Source organism: Carcharhinus amblyrhynchos, chromosome 10 (assembly GCF_965287045.1).
Source record: "Carcharhinus amblyrhynchos chromosome 10, sCarAmb.v2.hapA, whole genome shotgun sequence".
Taxonomy (NCBI): domain Eukaryota; kingdom Metazoa; phylum Chordata; class Chondrichthyes; order Carcharhiniformes; family Carcharhinidae; genus Carcharhinus; species Carcharhinus amblyrhynchos.
Genome location: NC_137333.1, coordinates 79,366,591 through 79,388,035, shown reverse-complemented (window position 1 = coordinate 79,388,035; position 21,445 = coordinate 79,366,591). Strand labels below are relative to the sequence as shown.

The 21,445-nt window shown below is 39.6% G+C and overlaps 1 protein-coding gene across 4 annotated transcripts in view; it reads right to left on the bottom strand.

Moving 5' to 3' along the window:
• The window catches only part of pds5b (PDS5 cohesin associated factor B), a 193,336-nt gene that overhangs the window by 115,882 nt on the left and 56,009 nt on the right, over window positions 1-21,445 (bottom strand). For all 4 annotated transcript variants that reach the window (XM_080197450.1, XM_080197453.1, XM_080197451.1 and 1 more), the window contains 5 exons: window positions 18,103-18,232; window positions 15,905-16,108; window positions 15,632-15,718; window positions 8,912-9,009; window positions 2,600-2,726 (listed from right to left, as the gene is read on the bottom strand). In XM_080197450.1, the coding sequence (XP_080053576.1) occupies window positions 2,600-2,726; window positions 8,912-9,009; window positions 15,632-15,718; window positions 15,905-16,108; window positions 18,103-18,210 (624 nt within the window). In that variant the 5' untranslated portion in view covers window positions 18,211-18,232. The remainder of the gene's footprint in view (window positions 1-2,599; window positions 2,727-8,911; window positions 9,010-15,631; window positions 15,719-15,904; window positions 16,109-18,102; window positions 18,233-21,445) is intronic.

Here is a 21,445-nt window from a genome sequence, read left to right as displayed (position 1 = left end):
AGAAACATTCCATCAACAAATAGAAGCAGCAGTCGGCCACCAGTCCCTTCAAACCTGCCCCACTATTCAATACATTCATGATTGATCTATGCCAGCCTCAACAACTTTTCTGTGCTCTTTCCCCAGTCAAATATTTATCCACTTCCACTTTAAATACTTCTAATGATACAGACTCAAGCACCCCTTGGGACAAAATTTTGGAGATTCACCACTCTGTCAGAAGAAATTTCTATACTCCTCAATTGTAAATGACTGGCCCTTTATCTTGCAGCTATATGCCCTTGTTTGAGACTCTTGCACTCAAAGACATTTCACCATCTGCCCTGTCAAGCCCCCTCAGGATCTTATGTGTTTGAATAAGACCATCCTTCATTATTCTAAACTCCAACGATTACAGACCCAGATTATTTGCTCTCTTGATAGGACAACCGTCTCACCCCAGAAATTGGCTGGTGACTCCCCTTTGGACTGCCTCAATGTTACTATATCCTTTTTAAAGCAAGGTAAAGAAACTGTATTCTAGGTGAAGCCTAACCAACATCCTTTACAATGGCAAAAATACCTATTTTTAAAACACCAACCCCTTTACAATGTAGGCCAAAATGTTGTTTTTGTTTTTAACGTGTTGGATCTGCCCACTAGCTTTTTGTGATTTGTGCACTAGGACCTCTCTGTACTTCACTCACCTCCAGTCTCTCTCCATTTTGATAATAATCTGCCTTTTGATTTCCCCTACTGAAGTGCATGACCTCACGTTTCCCCACTGAAAACTCCATTTGCCAGATTTTTGTCTTGTCTTTCAATCTATCCATATTCCATAACAGAATCACAATCTTTCCACTCTGAAAAGGACCCAATTATTACAACTCTCTTATGGTCTACAGTGATAGCCAGTTTCAATCCATGCTAACATGCTTCCTCCAATTCCATGGGTTTTTACTTTGTACACCAGCCTCCAATGGGCAGCACGATGATGAGCACTGCTGCCTCAAAGCACCAGAGTCCCAAGTCACTGTCTGGGTTGAGTTTGCACATTCTGTGTCTGTGTGGGTTTCCTCTGGGTGCTCTGGTTTCCTCCCACAGTCCAATGATGTGCAGGTTAGATTGATTGGCCATGCTAAAATTGACCCGAGTGTCAGGGGGATTAGCAGAGAAAATATATGGGGTTGAGATAGGGCCTGGGTGGGATTGTGGTCAGTGCAGACTTGATGGGCCAAATGGCTTCCATCTGCACTATAGGAATTCTACAATGCTATACAACACCTTGTTAAATGCTTTTTGGAAATCTTAAAATACATCACATTTACAGGTTCTCCTCTACCTACTCTCCCTGTTACATCCTCAGAGATGTGAAGCAAATTTGTCAAACATAATTCATCTTTCATAAAACTAGATTTGATTATATTCAGCTTTCTTAAATGATTAGTATTTCTTTTGCTTATTGACTCCCAGCATCTTATCAATAATAAACTAACTGGCCCATTGTTCCCTTCTGCCTTTGAAAAAGGGAAGCACATTGGCTCTTTTATAATCTTCTGTACTAGAATTTAGTGAGTTACAAAAAATTTCAACCAATGGGTTCACAATCTCTGCAGCCACTTCCAGTAAAACCCTAGTGTGCAGTTCATCAGGTTTTAATGATTTGTCCACCTTAAATGGCTCGAGTTTCTCTCATACTCTATGCCTTGGTGATTGGGATATCTGCAAGTTCTACCACGTTACTTGAAATCAGCACATTTGATTTCTTAGGGATACTGGCAATGCCCCATTGTGGCAATCCGACATGATCACCACGCGTCGAAAGATTTGCTCCATTAAGAGTTATGAAACCAATATGGCTAAATGGAATTAAAGAGACAAGATCTAGTTGAAAGGCCAAACAGGAATAGGATTCCTCAAATGTTACTAAGTGTAATTAGAGAATTTCAAACTCATTCTGCTGCTAAGCTACTTTGCACAAAAAAATTATTTAAGAAGCCATAGCATTAAAACTGGATTAAATGCAAAAAAAAGTAACAGTGAGTGGACCCATGATAAAATTCATATTGCTTTGGTGACAGTAATGATAGAACAGTGTCTAGGACCCCAGCAAATTCAGGCATTGTGTAGTTGTGTACATAATTGCATAAATGATTGCTGTCATAAATACCTGGAACATCAGCAACACCTTAAATGATAAGACAGATACTCTAGTACTGAGATGCAAGTTTCATCAACTTCCAATCCATCAATCATGTGATTAAATTTACTGAGAACATAACTTAAAACAATTTATCAACTTAAAAACTGCAGTCCTAAAAGTAATTCATTGGAAGATAACAGGAAGTTTGCACTACCTTTACTGTGACTTTGAGTATTGTAAATTGAGCACAATAAAAATCAAACAAGATTTTTTTTCTCATATTAGGCAACATGTAGAAACAAAAGATTACAAATGATCAATCGTTATTGCCTACTTGGAGTGTAAATAATGTATTTATTGTCAATACTTGCACTGTTAGAAAATCATTTCATTTCAAGATTCCTGATGCTGTCATTAATATTATTTAATATTTTGTTTTATTACATACACACAAATCACAGTGATCGTGTTCCTCACCTTATGGGCTGGTACAAGGTTTACAAGAACAGTATCCAAAAGCTCCTGGGAAACTGTGTCCCCTTCACAAACAATCGAACTCATCAAATCCACCATATGCATGTGAACCTTTTGGTTATGGCCATTGCTACAAAATGTATAGAAAAAGTCAAATGGTCACTTTTGACGAAATGAACATGTACGTACATATGTGCACAACTGTAACTTATGAAAAGCTCATGATGGCTCAAAGCAAGCAATCAAATACTTCTGATGTGCAGTCACAATTTTAGAGAACAGGGAGTTGGTAAATGGCTGCTTTTCAGGCTAGACAATAATAAATGATACCCACAGTCAGTGCAAGGACCTTCATATAAAATTACTTGGATCAGAAACTGAAATATTAAGCAAAATTTGCCAGATCGGTGGTGTGGTAAACAGCGAGAATGATACCAATTGGCTGCAATAGAATATGGAAAGTGGCAGAACAGACAGAAAAGTGGCAGATGGAATGTAATACAGAGAAGTATGAAGTAATGGACCGAAAGGATCGAAAGAGGCAACACAGACTGAATAGCATAGATCCAAAAATTAGGCATGAACAGAGGAAGGTGGGGTTAATGTGCACAGATCCTTGGAAGGTGACAGGACATATCTAGAAAAACAGTGTACTGAAACGTCATCAGCTTGAAACATTGATCTTTTACTGCCTCACTCATCCAGAAACCATAAAATAACATGCCTCCCACACTCCACCCCACCAAGTCAACGCATCTTTCTATGGTCCAACCCTCGCCTGCTCTAATTCCTGTGGCAGGTGGGATACTAAAATTCCAGCCGTTAATTATGACTCTCTCTACAGTGTGCTGTGTATATCTAGCATTTTCTGCCTTTCATTATTTTCAGCATCTGCAGTGTGTTGCTCATGTGTTGAGAAAGGTGGTTTTGTTGGATCTGGTTCTGGGAAAAAAAAAAGAGGTGAAATAAGTTGATCAAGCATCACTGTGGGAACAATTAAAAAACAGTGATCATAATAAGGTTTAGATTAGCGACATAAAAAGGAGATCTCGAGTCTGCACCGACAACAATCCTACCCAGGCCCTACCCTCATATCCCTACAGACTTACCTGCCAATCCCTCTAACCTATGCATCTCAGAACTCTAAAAGAGCAATCAACCTAAATTAGTCAATCAACCTAATCTGCACATCTTTGGACTGTGGGAGGAAGCTGGAGCACCCAGAAGAAATCCACGCAGACACTGTCTCCACATAGACAGTGATCCAAGCTGGGAATCAAAGCCAGGTCCCTTCATTGAGGAAGGCCAACTTAAACAATCTGAGAATGATTTCAATGTACTTCGGCCAGATCCAAAGATTAGCAAGCAAAAATGAAAACCAGCAAATGGAAATTATTTAAAAGAGTAGTGGTTTTGGAACATGTTTAGGTATATAGCCATGAGGGAATAGACAGGGAAGCCAAAAATCAGATCTCCCTAGGTGCTCAAAGAGATAAAGAGCAAGATGAAGGATAAAAGAAGGAGGTAGGCAAGAGATATCAGGTTGATAATACAAGTGAGAACCAGGCTGAATATAAAAAGTTCAGAGGGAAATTGGAACAGAAGGACAAGGTGGTACTGGACAGAGTGGCTATACTTAAAAGCAGCTAAGCCACCAAGTTCAGGTGGGATGCAGAGGAAAGAAAGGATGAAAATTGTTGGGGTACTGGCCATAATTTGCCAATCCTCCTTATGTAAACTGGATGGGGGCATCAGAGTACTGAAGAATTGCCAATGTTAGATCCTTGTTCAATAAAAACTGGGAGCAGCAAGGATAAACACAGCAACTAAAAAGTCAGTGAGTTTAGCCTCAGTAATGTTGGCAAAGCTTTTCAAAATTATCTAGGACAAAAATGAACACTCTCAAGCAAGTGTAGATTAAGTAAAGAAAGTCAACACAGCTGTTAAAGGCAAGTTATGTTTCGTCAAGTTGATGAAGTTTTTAAACAAGATAACGAAGAAGGTGGATGAAGTAAATAGTTTCCTTCCATGTTGAAACCAATCTATGACAACACAGGTGGTCAAAGTGGACAATATTTTTGAAATGCATCCAGAACCCTCCTTCGATCTCTAAGATTCTAGTCTAACAAAGGAAAGTGATTATGGCTCAATATTGAGAGATAAATAATCAATAAAGAGCAGAAAAACTGGAAAATAGCAACAACATGGTTCAGTCCAAAAAGTCAAAGTGAAGTGCATCAAACTGCAAAATGTCATGATTTGATGAATTCAGAAAGACCAGGGTAAAATTAATTGGCTAGAAAAGCTAGCTAGAGAATGATGGATCAGCAGTAGGAATTTTGAAACAGGAGACTGATAGGAAAAATATTTTTTAACAATAAAAGTAGGGTGCATCAAAGCATAGAACTTCATGAATAAATAAGTTGAAATCCAATAAAGGCAGCATATAATAAAAACTAACGCTATCAAGCGCAATTGTTGGGGTAATTTTCAGATATTAACACAAACACAGTTATGGAGTTCAATTTCCACAGAGAGTTTATTCATGATATTTGGGTTATTCATCAGTACCATAATCAATGTGAATTTTTTTTCAAAATTCATTCTCAATAATTTGGGTGTCACTGGCATTTCTTAGCCATTCATAGATGCCTACTGAAGGCATATTAGTAGGCCATTTTCTTGAACCATTGTAGCATTTTGATACAAATGAATGTCTTGCTAGGTTACGTTAGGGTGCAGTCAAGATTCAATTATGGTCTTGTGGAAATGAAGTCGCAAATTAGCGCAGCAGGGTTTCTTCCCTGAAAAAGGGTAGTAAAGCAGTTAGGTCTTCTCAGTTTTGTAAATGCCGACAAAGATTATTAGCAGCTTGGAAATTGCACATTTTAAAATGTAGGATGAGTGGTGGTGGTGGGGGTGGGCAAAAAGGAGGAGAGAGAGAGAGACAAGAAACGCCTGATCTGAGGAGCTAGGAGGCAAGCCTGGGGCAATTACAAGATCAAGAGAGAGAGCAAGATCATGCAAGCGAAATCATCAGGCATTAAAAAAGTTAAACAATGGAAATTTTGTTAGTTATCTCAAGGAGAAGCAATCCATGAGAGCTTGGGAGAAGGTTTCAATTATTCATGTAATTTCCCCAGATCAGAGAAAGTTTGAAGTCCACTGGTAAACAAGGGAAGTTTTAAAATATCCACATACTTTTCAAATCACAGAAAAAGTTTAAAGCTCAAGATTACTGATTTGCATTTCTACCTGAAAACAAGCCCTGTGGTGTCATGCTGCAATGGATTGAAAGAAGGTGGTCCTTCATTCACAGTCTGTGCATGAAGATAGTTGGGTCTAACATAGGATTGGAAAAGGCAGCAAGCAGCTGTTGATAAGGAGGAGCAGAATCCCGGAGTGTTTCTTTGGGACATTATACAGGGACTGCGAATGGAGTTCATGCTCAATGCCCAAGTGCATGAGGATTTAACGTCATCAAATCTGTCCATTAAAACTAGTGCAAGATATTGGCAGTGGGGCCCTCACACAGAATGTATTTAGAAGTCTAATTCTAGACTTGGAAATTAAACAGAATTACAGTTTCTAGAAGCTGCAATGCATATGGGTTTGGCTCCAAAAGAAACAAATTAACAATCAAATTAAAATTCATTTATTAATGTCACAAGGAGACTTACATTAATACTGCAATGAAGTTACAGTGAAAATCCCCTAGTCATTGCATCACGCCCATTTTTGGGCATGGAAACTTGGTAAAGTTGGGCATGCGGCAATTAGCATCTGTGCTCACATCCGCACAGATGCCCACTTTACCAAGGCCCGAAAATGGCCATCATCTGAACTGTGCCCAAAACAGGTGCAACGGCGATTAGATACATGCAAATGCATTTCAAATTGAATAGGTTGCCCGCCCAACTTTACCAGCATTTCCCCCTTTACCATCACGTTCACGCGTCCAGATTCAGCACAAACCAGACATGCTTGGCAAAGGTCTGCTTCGAGCACTCCAGCTTCTGAAAAGTTAAGTTCAGAGCTTCAAACAGCTCTCTGCCAGGAGGGAGAGGGAATTGGTCTGGATATTGGAGCAGAGCGGTTAGATAAGGGGGACAGTTACATTTTGGGATGGGGAAAGAGGGTGTCTGCGGGGGCCAGCGCTCTTGCGTTTTGCTCCCAGGCCACTTCACCCGCTGCTTGGGAGCAAAAAAATGTGACGGGGTGTGTTTCTTCAAATTTTTTTTTCACCGCACAAGCACTGTTGAAGGCTCTGATTGGAGTTGTAACGTTTCAGGCGGGATAAGCCCTGCCCACAGTGCAAATCAGACTCGTGATTTCTTTGCAGGCTCAGTGCGAAAGAGGGCGCTGGAGAACAGTTGCCAAGTCAGATCTGAATTGTGCCCAGGTTCAGCACTTACAATGTAAATGGTAAAATCGGACCCATAGTCATAGTCAGCAGGGCTGGAATTGAACTCGGGTCGCTGGCACTGTGAAACAGCAGTGCCAACCACATATACAACATATAAAAGGATGCTTGTTTGATATTGAGACTATCACAATTTTGTTTTAAAGTGCAAGTGCCTACAAGACAGTGTTTTAAGTTGATAGTGCTTGTTTTTCTTGAGTCAAGTTTTCTTTCAAAGTAGCCTTTCATTTAATAATGACAAATTCAAATTTACTTTCAAAAGCTGCTGAACTTTACCAAGGTCACAAAACAAAACTTCATGGTCAATTTCACCAAAAATTTCTTTAAACAGAATTGAAATTCTCAAACCATTGCTGTAGGATTTGAACTCTCTGGATTATTAGTCGAAGCCTTATGTCCAAGATATGAGCAACAGCTCTGGTACCATACCCGAGTACCAGAGCACCCCAAGCACCATCTCAATTGGTATAACTTCCTCAACATGGAGAGAAGAATTGAACTCAGGAACTTGTGGCCTGTATGGATTAACTGGGCAATGAGCAAGCATGCTGAACCAACAGGGCAATAAAATCAAGATCAGGTGTCAGTAATTAGTGCAAAATTCATTTCTGTATCTCAAATCCCAACAAGCAGCTACAAATGGGTGTAGTTTCTAAAATTTTACAAACTAAAACACCAAGATGCAGAGGAACAAAATTCTTGGAAACTTATTGGTACCACTTAGGAGAGGTCACAGTTAGCTTTACAAATGATCAGACTACCACAAACAACTTCTCCAAAGAAAAAAGGAAATTGCTCTGCAAGTGCTTAAATCTTAATGTACAACTTAGGTTTCACACTCAAATTCACCTTTGAAATCTTTACATTTCCAGGACACATACCATTTCATTGCTGGAAAATTACCTCCTTCAGTACTGACATCAGACTGGTAACCAGGAGGTTAACAGAACTGAATAAACCTCCTTTTGTTGGCCAATTTTCATCCAGGGACACCCAGAAGGTTAAAGATAACAAACTCACCAAATGGCAACACAACAGCCACAGCACAATGCTTTGGTACACTGAAGTACAGTATCATTAATGAAGTACCATTGTCTATTTCCAGATATCAAGGTAAACTACTTGTTCATGCACAAGGGGGCGCTGGTTTCCAATTGAAGAATTAAAAGTCTTTTTACACAAGTAACACCTCCTCCATGGATATTATTTTAATTCTGTGCTTAAGAGCAGCTTCCACCATCACCAGCACCTTTCTGAGCCAACCAGAAACCAGAAGTTGCACACTGAAGTGGAGATCAAACTGACCACCTTTCCCACGCTCCAGTTAAAGCGTCTATGGTGGGCACCAAGAATTGGCCTGTGCATTTTGCATTCTTAGTACTGATCGACAGCACCTGCATGTTAAACTGATTGTCAGCTATTATTTCCCATTTTGTTTCCATGAATGGAAAGAACACTACTAATAGTATGTGCAACTTGCTTCAGTGGCCCTTTTACTTACAAATTTTCTTATTAAATGTGGGTCAGAGAATAAGCTTTCACTGAAATACACGTACAATAAATCTGGGTTTAAAATTTTGTTGTTTTGATTTCTTTTGTACATAGCATACTTCCCTCTTTCACCCAACTCCATACCCCACACAACCTATTTTTGGAGCCTGGTAATCTATCAGGATTGAATACTTCTTGGTTAGAATATTGAGAGAGAATTACATATAATTCCAAGTAAACAGATCACTCAGCTGAAAGATCTACACATAAGCAAATAAAATTCTCTGACTAGAAAGACTTGAAGAGGTGAAGAGAGACCAATTAAATAGAGAACAGCACAGATAAAGTGTTAAAAATTGCTCTACAGTTACTCATTATATTTCATGCCAGCATCAACTTACTTTATGACTTGGAAAAGTGTTCTATACAATTGAGTGAAGATATCATTACTATCCTCCAGTTCAAAGCAGATATTATATGACTTTACCCAGGCAATGTTCTGTAATGAAACAAAAAAATTGATTATTCTTCTGATAGCAGAATTAATTCAAATTGAGTTAACCACAGGACAAAGGGTATTTTATGAAAATAAAATTTTGTGCTTGCCTCTCCATGAGATAAATTTGGTGTCATCAAAAGTGGCACCCAAAGTAACTGAACATTTTGACTCTGAGGAATAACAGTAACTAGTTAGAGGTACTTGAGCACCAAAATGGTGAATCAAGAGCAACACTGCAAAGATCTTCCTACAATTGCTAGAAGAATGCTGTACAGACCGATGACAAAAATTATTTAAGGGAAAAGAATTCACATTTTCAACGAAGATTATTTTGCCAACTTGAGCAATCACATTCACGTGTAATGCAATATTCCAATTTCGACAAGTAATACTGGAAGCATAGCTGGTTTGTGCACTTGTGAAGAATAGGGATTCAAAGGTCTCATATTTAGCTCATAGTTCTTTCAAATTGTGACCTACACATGCATGTGCATCAGTAACAAACCTTCAAAATTAGAGAAAAGGCTCAAATTCTAAGTCCAAGTGCTGTAAAAAGGTATAAAAGGATGGAGACATTCCTTTTCCAAAAGAAAGCACATTTCCTAACAATTATGGCCTTCACAACACATTGGGACCAAAAGTATGGACCACAAAATAATGAAAAAAAAAAATCCAACTATCCTCTGACTGATGCAGAGTATGATCTACAGGCAGAAAAGTATGTTATGTCCACTACTGTATTTTAGGGTAGGGAGAGGAGGCAGACAAGTGTTTCCATTCCTGATCACCAGTGACTCCGCTTCTGCAGCAGAAATCAAGATTGATTATCATGGCCCTTTCAATGATGAATAGACCCAAATAAACTGGTTCTCAAGGTTCACAAACACAAAATGGCCTTCAAATACATAGCCGAAAGGGACTGCATTCACCAAGGCATTAGCACCTTCGATGAAAAATAGGTGGGCTGCAGGGAGTGGTCAAGATGAATTACTGATACTTTTTAGGACAGGAATGAGCTTGCACTCTTTAATAATAATTTTTAATATTTCATTACATGGTATTATTTAATCTGAAGTAAATAGCATATTAGTTTCTGATCAAGAATTGCTCACCTTTCTCCAGCCACATTTAAAATTGCATTGGCAGCAGAGACATTTAAAATGGGAAGAGATTTGACGTGTGTCAGACATAACAATCCCTACAAGGAAAGGTGCAATGCTGGAGCTGGTTTTGAGTAAGAAGTCTCACAGCACCAAGATAAAGTTGAACAGGTTTATTTGGCAGCACAAGCTTTCAGAGTCTTGCTCCTTTTTCAGGTGAGTGAGGAGTTGTGTCCACAAACAGGGCACATACAGACACAAACTCAATTTACAAAATAATGGTTGAAATAAGAGTCTTTAGAGGTAATCAAGTCTGAAAGGTACAATGCGAGTGGAGAGAGGTTAAGCATTCCAACCATTATCTTGTAAATGGAGTTTGAGTCTATAAATGCCCTGTTTGTGAACACAATTCCTCACTCACCTGAAGGAGCAAAACTCCAAAAGCTTATGCTGCCAAATAAACCTGTTGGATTTTAGCCTGGTGTTGACAGACTTCTTACTGTGCTTACCCCAGTCCAACACCAGCATCTTCAAATTTTGCAGAATGAACCAGAGCAACGCAATATGGAGAAAAATTAGGATTGACTAACTGTAATGAATATAGTTTTAATGAAAATACAAAATCCATGTTGTTTGAATTATAACTTGAGAAAAGCAATTTGTGAAAGAATTAAAGAGGCGACCTAAGGCATAAATTAGAAGAGTGACTCAGTAGTGGATTAACAGGTGTAATTAAACAGTTACAGAAGAGTCTAACAACATCCCAAAAAGTGAAAAAAAGGGATTGCAATAAGACTGAAAATAAAACAAAGCAGTACGTAGCAACTCAAAATGAGTTCTGAGAAACAAAATACCATGAACAGAATAAAAAGAATCACCAAGTGGGTGAATCCCAAAAGAGATGATTAAAAAAAACAAACATAAAAGGAAATAGCAAATAATTAACACATTTGGAAAGAGATCTTTTAGAGTTGGAGCCATTCAAAAATTAGCATGCTTAGATTGGGGTAGAAAAGCAAATTAAAAATTGCTTAATAAATTATTTTTTCCAGTATTTATGGAGAGACAAGATGATCTTCAATGGCTATGGATGAGGAAGCAGATGGGTATGTGCGATCTTTTCTTTGACTCATTTTTAGTAGGCTCAGTAGCCTCTGTTCTTGGTGAAAGAGGATCAAGTTTTGAAGACAAAAAAAAAGGAAGAATCGAATCTCTCAAGTCTGTTCTACCATATACGGCAAATCTGACATGACCTTAACTCCATTTCCCTGCCAACCCTCCATTACTGTTGACTACCTTGGAGATCAAAGATCTTGTCAATTTGAGCCTCAAAATATTGAGCGACTCAGGTGTCTCTAGGTTAACAAATTCCAAAGATAAAAAAGGAGCCTCCAGAAGAAATCCCTCCATTGCCAAAATCTTGCTCCTGTTCATGCCAGTGGAATCTTACAGTCCCGCTAATGAGACAACCCTGTTCTGCTGCGGATTTCCCAGTAACAAGGTGCATTCAATAGGAAACCCCGTTAACACAGCAGGGCCATTACATCCTGCTATCAGCAAGCCAGTGACACCTCCCCTCCACTGCAAAGCACAGTGGAGGGGAGAAAAATTCCACACATTAGCTCCAACTTAAATGAGATCCCTTATTTGAAAATTCTCCAATTCTAGATTCTGCACAAAAGAGCATTCTCAGCATCTACCATGTGAAGCCCCCATGGATCTGTGGCATTTCATAAAAATCATCTCTCATTCTTCTCAACTCGAATGAGCATGGGCAAAACCCGCTCAACCTTTCCAAATTAGAGAATCCCTTGATCCCAGGAATCAACCTAGTGAACCTCCAATGCAAGTATGTCCCTTCTTCATGGTATTCCAGGTGTAGACTCACCAAAGCAATTATGTGAATACTTGCCAACATTTATACTCAAATCCCCTTGCAATAAAGGCCAACATTCCAAATTGCCTTCAGTTACTTGCTGTTCCCGCATACTTCCTTTTTGAGATACAAGTACAAGAACACCCAAATTCTGCTTTACTGCAGCATTTTGTAGATTTTAGCTATTTAATATTCTACGTTGTCCATTTTGTTGGGAATAACAATCTGATATTCCCCATATATTTTACAATTTTTGTCCACAAATTATTCTCCTCTTGCAACTTGCCTTTGTTCCATCAACAAATTTGGCTACAACAGTCTGTCCCTTCATCAAAATCATTAACAGATTGTAAATAGCTGAAGACCCAACAATGATCCTTGTGGCACTCCACGATTTAGTTTGCCAGCCTGAAAATTACCCATTTATCCAGAACCTGTTTCTATCCAAGATAATGTTTACTTGCAACACCATGAGCTCTTGTTTGTTTATTTTCTACCTTCACAAAGACACTCATTTCTCCTTGGGGAATAGAAGGACAAACAAGCTCACGTTGAGTCACATCATGATTCCTCCTTTCATAATCAACAAGTTCCCTAGTCGGACTTGAACTCGGCTTGAACCCAGAGATTCTGGCAAAAAGAAATGCGCACCGTCTACTGCAGCACAAGACCTCCTGTAACTTGCGTAGTACTTTTGTGTCATCTTACTGAAAGCCTTTGGAAGATCTAAATACACTCCAATTACGGTTCTCTTTTTGCACCCTGCTTGTTACATCTCAGACAACTCACAAACTTGTCAAACATCATTTTTCTTTCATAAAACCATGCTACCTTCAAGGAATTGTATTATGACTTTATAAATGTACTACCACTAGTTTTTAAATTGTGAATTTCATCATTTTTCCAATGACATACATTTTCTGCTTTCTTGACATTTGCAGCTTTCCAGTCTGCTTGGACGTTTCCAGGGTCCAGGGCTTTCTGGAAGATTGGAACCAATGTATCCACTACCTTGGCAGCTAATTATTTTAAGATCCTAGGACCGAGACATCAGGTTGAGAGGACTTGTCAGCTTTTAGTCCTATTAGGAAAAAAAAGTACTTGGAAAGCTAACAGAATCTCATCAGTACAGAAGGAGACCATTTGGCCCTTTGAGTCTACACCAACCACAATCCCAGCAGGCCCTATTTGCATACCCCATACATTAACCTGTGAATCCCCCTGACAATAGGGTCAATTTAGCACGGCCAATCAATCTAACCCACATATCTTGGACTGTGGGAGGAAACTGGAGCACACAGAGGAAACCCATACAGACACAGGGGGAAACGTGCAAATGCTACACAGGCAGTGACTGAGGCCAGAATTGAACCCGAGTCTCTGGCTCTGAGGCAGTTGTGCGAATCACCGTGCCACCATGCTATTTTCAAAGCTTCAGCCATTTCCTTGCTTTTAAGTATTAAATCCACATTCTCATTCTCCAACAGACTAACATTTATTTCAGCTTTCTGTATACTTGTAGAAGCTCTCACAATCATGTTTTTATTCCTTCTTGCTAGTTGTTTTCTCTCATACTCTGTCTCCCTTGTAGAGTGGCACAATGGCAGGGTACATAATGGTTAGCACTACTGCCTCAGCACCAGGGACCTGGGCTTGATTCCCAGCTTGGGTCATTGTGCGGAGTCTGCACAGACATTCTCCCCATATCTGCATGGGTTTCTTCTGGGTGCTCCAGTTTCCTCCCATGGTCCAAAAGACATACTGCTTAGGTGAACTGTCCATTCTAACATCTCCCTCAGTGTACCCGAAAGGCACCAGAGTGTGGCAACGGGGAGGATTTTCACAGTAACTTCATTGTAATGTTAATATAAGCCTACCTGTGATACTAATAAATAAAGCTTTCAACTTTATTTAAGTTATCCTTTACCAATTTTAAAAAAATTGGCCAATCTTCTGGTCTACCACCTTTGCAGCAGTATGGATAAGTTGCTCAACTTCGTTACCATCTTCAACCTCCCTAGTTAACTTCAAAGAGCGCATCCTTCTCAAAGTCTTTCTTAATGGAATATATCTTTGTTGAGAGTTTATGAACGATCTCCTTAAAATGTCCGCCATTGCCTATCTACTGGCTTGCCTTTTAACCTACTGGTATTTGCCCAGTCCACTGCTGCCAATTTTGTATTCTATTCCCTTGTAAGTGCTTTTATTTATAAGCAAGGCCCTAGTTTCAGGCCCAAGTTTCGCACCCCCAAACTGAAAATGAAATTCTATCATACCATGATCACTCTTGCTATTGATCCTTTATTACTAGATCATTTAATTAAATCTATTTCATTACATATTACCAAGCTTAAAATAGTATATTCCCTGGTTAATTCTTAACATACTGCTCAAAGAAACAGCCCCAAATACAATATGAACTAATTCACAAGACTACCTTTGCTAATTTGATTTATCAAATCTATAAGTAGTTTAAAGTCACCCAGGGCGATTTCAGTATCTTTCTTAAAAGCCCCCATTACTTCTTATTTATATGCCGTCCTAAGCATAACTACCATTCGGGGCAGCCTATAAACTAATCCCACCAGTGACTTCCCTCCCGTGCTACTCCTAATTTCTGTCCAAACTGATTTGATATCTCTATTTTTGCAACCAGCATTATTTTTCACTATTGTACTGATCACATCTTGGATTAACAGAGCTACCTGCCTCCTTCTCTTTTCTTCCTGTCCTTTCATGAATATTCAATTTCCCACCCTGGTCACTTTGCAACTACGTCACTGCAATGACTATCATATTCCCACTTATGCTATCAATTCACCCACCTTGCTGCAAATTGAGCTAAACAGCCCTTAACGTTTAATTGTGTTCTTCCCATCTTTTCTTACTGTGACACTTTTGAGTAAAACGATAGAAAATTTGAACTAAGCATTAATAAGCCCTGAAATTTGGTGGTATGCATGGCTGGGCTGCAGACAAAAGACAAAATCTAAAGAGGCTGTGACAACTTTATTCACAACAAAGTTTAGGTGATTTCTGGAATACTTCAACCTCGCTACAAGAAGAAATATGAATTAGCCCTGGAAAACTTCAAAAGTGTAGATTATCGTGGCTATCATGAATCTACGATGCATACAAAGGCTAGAACAACTATATTCTCTCAATTAATCATGGCAGAAGGGAAGCAAGATATTCTAGAGCAATGTTAGGTTTGATAAAGAAAACAAACCAATATTATTTTCATTGTAGTTAAATTAAAGTCAAGGATAGCAAGTATTAGATACCCCAAGGAGAAAAAATTAAAATAAATCTCATGTAAAGAGTTATCAGGATGGAATGCCATAACTGAGAATCGATGCTTAGTGCATCTATTCAAAAACTGAAAAGGATACAAAGAGAAAATTAAAAGAGTGCATAATGTTTGGCCTTTTCTATGCCAATTTTGTTTTATATATCTTGGTCTGCAAAGTAGTCAAATACAACTACTTTTATACTTAAAAGCCATAAAATTTTTGAACAGTAGAAGTTACAAGTCACTATTCTGTGCAAAGAGTGATTATTCTGGGGCAGAATAAGCCTTAATGTATTTAATCAATGATCCATATTCAGAATGGTTGAATCCTTAAAAGCATTCCATATCACTCACCTCAAGTAAGTAGAAATATCTATTAAACTGTGCACTTTTTGTGTCTTCTAATCCCTTGAGCTGTCTTGTTATGAACATAAAAATATCCTAAACAGGATGAAATTCAATATTTAGAGCATTTCAAAATTCTTTAACAAATGTGAGAAACAAAGACTTCATATTCTAAATGCAAGACATTTTAAAAAACCAAATGGATACGTAAAGAGGGCGGAGGGAGAAACAATATAGTATTTAAAAAGTTAGCTTAAAAGTTGCAGAGAGAAGAAACGCTACCTTAAGTTTATCTGGTGACGTATAAGGTGCCTCCGGGGCATAGATTCTAAAAATATCAGCTAGACAGCAGGCAACCAACAGACGCACATCCTTGTCAGGATGTTTCAGGAAAAAATCAGAAGCAAGATGCAACGCCAGATTGAGATAGAGCTCCTTCTCATCCTCTGAATCCTGGTCCATATCCATGAAGGTTTTTACAACCATCTGAAAAGCATTAGATACAATTACTTAACATTCCAATTCCAGCATTTCATTGAACACAACAATTATAAGCAGCAAGGCAAATGCTTGAATTAAATTTCTCCTTTACGAGGAAATACATGGCTTTCTTGTATAATACCATACAAAAACAAGTTTGCTTGCAGCTCATATGTAGTTTGATGGTAAAGTAAAGCAAATTGCAAACCAAAACAACTTCTTCAGATTCCCTCATGTGATGAAGAATTTCATTGCAAGCCTACTTGTGACACTAAAATATTTATAGGATCAAGAGAAACCAGAGGAGAAGTGACTTGCTCTATCAAACATCTCCAAGTCAAAACTAGAAGTTAGGATTTTAGCAAAGAGGGCAACTACAAGTTGAAACCCAGACCCAAAAGTCTCGGACATTGACTGCTGGGGTTATAACAATTTTCTCCACTTGTCCAATTCTCTCAGAAATTGTTACATACCATGTAATTATTTTAACTGAACTTAATGTTTACAGTTAGCTCTTTGACCGAACACAAAGTAACAAATGATAATCATCATTCTTACTTTTTGTTTGTGTAAAAAGTAGCTATTACCTCAGATAAAAAAAGTGATTGAGAACAATTTAAAAGTAGCTATCACCTAAGAAAACAAGCTTCCATACATCACCTGAACAGCTTAATGGAATGCTTGCCAGTCATGAATTTAGTTCATAGAATCAAAGAGCCATTACAACATTTTGAACCTTTATCACCATTGCAGCTCTTAAGAGCAAGTTGCCCAGTCCCATCATTTCCCCTGCAAATTTTTTGCTTCAGATTTTCAAAATGAGAATTGGACAGCAAGGATGGAAAACTACTTCCACCATACTCTCAGGCAGTGCATTCCAGATTCTAGCCACTTGCTGTGTAAAAAAAACTTGCATCATTTCACAATTTTGCCAATCACCTCAAACTGATGATCTCTGGCTCTTGATCCTTGAAAATTCAAACAGCTTCTCCCATCTATTCTGTCCAGACCACTCTTGATTTTGAACACCTATCAAATATCCTTGGAAAAGAAAAATTAAAAAAGGAGAACAATTTGAACTTCTCCAACATAGCCATGGCCATGGAAAAGAAGCAACTCGCTCTGGAACCATTTCCATGAGCCCTTCCTAATGCTTTCTACACCTTTCTGAAGTGTGGTGCCCAAAACTGGACACATTACTCCAGCTGAGGGCAAACCAGTGTTTTATGCAGTTTCATCATCTTGGCCTTGTTTTGGTTTTGTATTCTATTCCCCTACAAATAAAGCCCAGGATCCCCCATGCTTCATGAACTACTTTCCCAAGTTGCCTTGCCAGCTTCAAATGATTTATGCACAAATGCCCATGGGACTTTGCTTCCACATCCCCATTAGAACCAGACCTTTTGTTTTTATAGCAATATTATCTTCATCCTTCACTTCACACTTGGCTCAACATAAAATTAGAACAATCAAATGCCAATAGTTTATTCAACGTCCTCCTAGGTAAAAAGATTTTATTTTTAAATTAGCACCCTTTATGACTTTAACATATCACAAACCCTTTCACACAGTGAATAGATTACTTTGGGCATCTGTTATAAATGCAGAGACACTAAAATGTAAACATTCAGCTCCTTGAGACTCCAATTCTGCCACTCAGATCATGGCTGATCAGTTTCATTTTCTGATCATCACTTAAGACCTTACAAAAATTAGCTGGCATCAATCCTAAAAAAAATCAAGTGAGCAAGTTCATGAACCACACAGTCGGAAACCCAACTGAAAGTTATTATATGGTTACCACATATAGTTCTGCATTTTATAGAAAGCTGCACTGCACTATACATGCAAGGCAATATGACAATTTGCCTTGTGTAACTTCAATTTGTAGATGTAAACTACTCAATATTGCATCATTCTGACTGAATTACTCGATTGTGTGATTGTATCTTGTATCTTGATTTCCTTTTGTTCAAACCAAACTAAACACAACTACAAACCTTTAGCCTTCGAACCATTTCCTCCTTTGATATTTTGTCAGAGATTTCTTTTACTCCTGGAGGATATGTAATTTTCCCGTCATTGACCTTCGGCTTGGTGTGAGCCATGGTTAGAGTTCACGTATCCTCCCTTGAAAACAAAGAGAGCAACATTAGCAAAAGGTAGAATTTCCGGAGAGAAAAAGTTATTAGTGCTCATCTATCAATACCAAGTACTCACTCACAGAGCTGATATGTACCAACTTCACATCAAAGTCAACCGGCATAAAATCAACTCGAACAAAACCAAGAGCAGTAGCGTTTGGGGACTTGTATTAGGACACATCCTCCAAAATTCAGCTCACCACAGAACAAAACCACTCACTCCACTCAGAAGGTGCATAGTCACAGAAACGAGAGCAGGCCATTCTGGCCCTGCTGCTGACACCCTTGGTTGTAATCTCATTTACCCTCTGCTCCCTCATTTCCATACATTTATTTATGTCACCCACTTGAAATGAAGTTTTAATCTTTAACTCAAATAGTCATGCATGATAAAGGAAACCATACTTCGATAATCCAAAATTCAAGAATCTTATTCCTCCCTTCCCCATTCATTCATCTTTTCATACAAAAGCTTGGTTTCCATTTCCTCTTGCCTCATTCATCCGCTAGAGGAGAAAACACTTTCACTATTTAATGACAGTAATCTCTCCAAGTTTCGTTCATCCCTTTATTGAGGCTCCTTTCAGTGCAGCTCTCAAGTGCCATCTTGCTTCTGTTGCCTCCAGTTCTGCAGAAAACATTCATCAGTGCATCATCTCTCCTGCAATTTACATTGAGTCCTTTTCTACAGATATCAGACTTGTATCTTATTTATATTGTACCATACATTTGCCAAAGTTTTTCCAATTGCTTCTCGCCAGCAATATTGAGGGGGGAGTAATTCTGTCCTTCAAGCCTATTGCACCATTCAACACAGTGGATCTTCTGCCTCAACTACACCTTCCCTTGGTACTCTAAATATATAGATCTCTGTCTTAAACAGAGTCACTGAGCATTCACAGATCTCAGGGATTGAGAATTCTTAACACTTACAACATTTTGAGTAAAGACATTTCACATCACTTCTAGCCACAAGAGTCAACCCCTCATCCAGAGATTGTAACACAGTTTTCTAAATTACCCCGTCAGGGAACATTTCCTTAAAAACTTAGGGCATTATATATTTCAAATAGATCACCTCTCTAATTCCAAGGAATACAGACCTTATCTGCTGAATCTCTTAAGAAAACAAACCCTTTATCAATAATGATCTGGAGGTGGGGCGGGCTGTTAACACGCAAATAAGTGCGGCGTGCAGGAATGGGACGGCAGTAGTTATGGGAGATTTCAATCTGCATATTGATTGGTCGACCCATGTTGGACGAGGTGGGCTCGAGGAGGAGTTCTTGGAATGCTGCCGGGATAATTTCCTTGAACAGTGTGTGTTGGAGCCGACGAGGGAGCGAGCTATCTTGGATCTGGTGCTATGTAATGAGGCGGGTAGAATTAGGGACCTTGCGGTGAAGGATCCTCTTGGAGAGAGTGATCATTGTATGGTGGAGTTTCTGGTGCAGATGGAGGAGGAGAAAGTGGGTTCCCGGACACGCGTCCTTTGTTTGAATAGAGGAGAGTATGGTAGGATGAGAGAAGAATTGGCGAATGTGGACTGGGGGAGTGCGTTGGAAGGTAGGTCTGCTGAGGAGCAGTGGAGGATCTTTAAGGAGATCTTTCTTGGTGCTCAGCAGAAATTTATTCCGATGGTTAAAAAGGACAGTAGGAAGAGAGGTAATAAGCCGTGGATAACGAAGGAGGTGAAGGAAAGTGTTAAATTAAAAGCGGAGGAATTTAGAGTAGCTAAGAGCAGTGGGCGAGAAGAGGATTGGGAAAGGTTTAAATGTCAACAAAGATTGACAAAGAAGTTGATAAAGGAGGGTAGGAGAAGCTATGAGGCTGGGCTAGCACTTAATATAAAAAAGGATAGCAAGAGTTTTTATAAATATATAAAAAGGAAGAGGCTGGCTAGGGTGAACGTTGGTCCTTTAGAGAATGAGAAAGGGGAGCTAGTGGTAGGGGATGGGGATATGGCTAAGGTCTTGAATAACTTTTCTGTTTCTGTCTTCACGGAAGAGGACGTGAATAATTTGCCAGGTGTTAGCGATGGAAAGGTGGTAGGAATGGAGGGTCTTAATGACATTACTGTTACTAGAGAGGTGGTGCTCGACAGACTGGAGGGGCTGATTGTGGACAAGTCCCCAGGACCGGATGGAATGCATCCGAGGGTTCTGAAAGAAATGGCGGAGGTTATAGTGGATGCCTTGGTGGTTATTTTCCAGATGTCGCTGGATTCCGGGGAAGTGCCGGAAGATTGGAAAACGGCTAATGTTACGCCGTTGTTTAAGAAGGGTGCCAGGCAAAAGGCGGGGAATTATAGGCCGGTTAGTTTAACGTCTGTGGTAGGTAAAATGTTAGAATCCGTCATTAAGCAGGAAATTGCGAGGCATCTTGAAGGGAATTGCTTGATAGGGCGGACGCAACACGGTTTCATTAAAGGGAAGTCGTGTCTGACAAATTTACTGGAGTTCTATGAGGATGTGTCTAGGGCAGTGGATAGAGGAGAGCCAGTGGATGTGGTCTTTCTGGATTTTCAGAAGGCGTTTGACAAGGTACCTCACAAGAGGTTATTGCAGAAGGTCAGGGGACATGGAGATGGGGGTAGGGTGTTAGCGTGGATAGAGGATTGGTTGTCAAATAGGAGGCAGAGAGTGGGGGTCAATGGGTGCTATTCGGATTGGCGGTTGGTGACTAGTGGGGTGCCCCAGGGGTCGGTGCTGGGGCCTCAGCTATTTACCATTTATATAGATGATCTGGAGGAGGGAACCGAGTGTAGGGTGTCGAAATTTGCTGATGACACCAAGATTGGGGGAAAGGCAAATTGTGCGGAGGGTGTGGAGAGTCTGCAGAAGGATCTAGATAGGCTGGGCGAATGGGCCAGGACATGGCAAATGGAATTTAATGTTGGCAAGTGTGAGGTGGTCCACTTTGGTAGGAAGAATGGTAGGAAGGACTATTACTTACGTGGCGAAAAACTGCAGCAGGCGACGGTGCAGAGGGACCTCGGGGTCCTTGTGCATGAGTCGCAAAAACCCAGCTTGCAGGTGCAGCAGGTGGTCAGGAAGGCGAATGGGATGCTGGCCTTCATAGCGAGGGGGATTGAATATAAAAGTAGGGAGGTCTTGCTGCAGCTGTATAGGGCATTGGTGAGGCCGCAGCTGGAGTACTGTGTGCAGTTTTGGGCGCCGCACCTGTGCAAGGATATTTT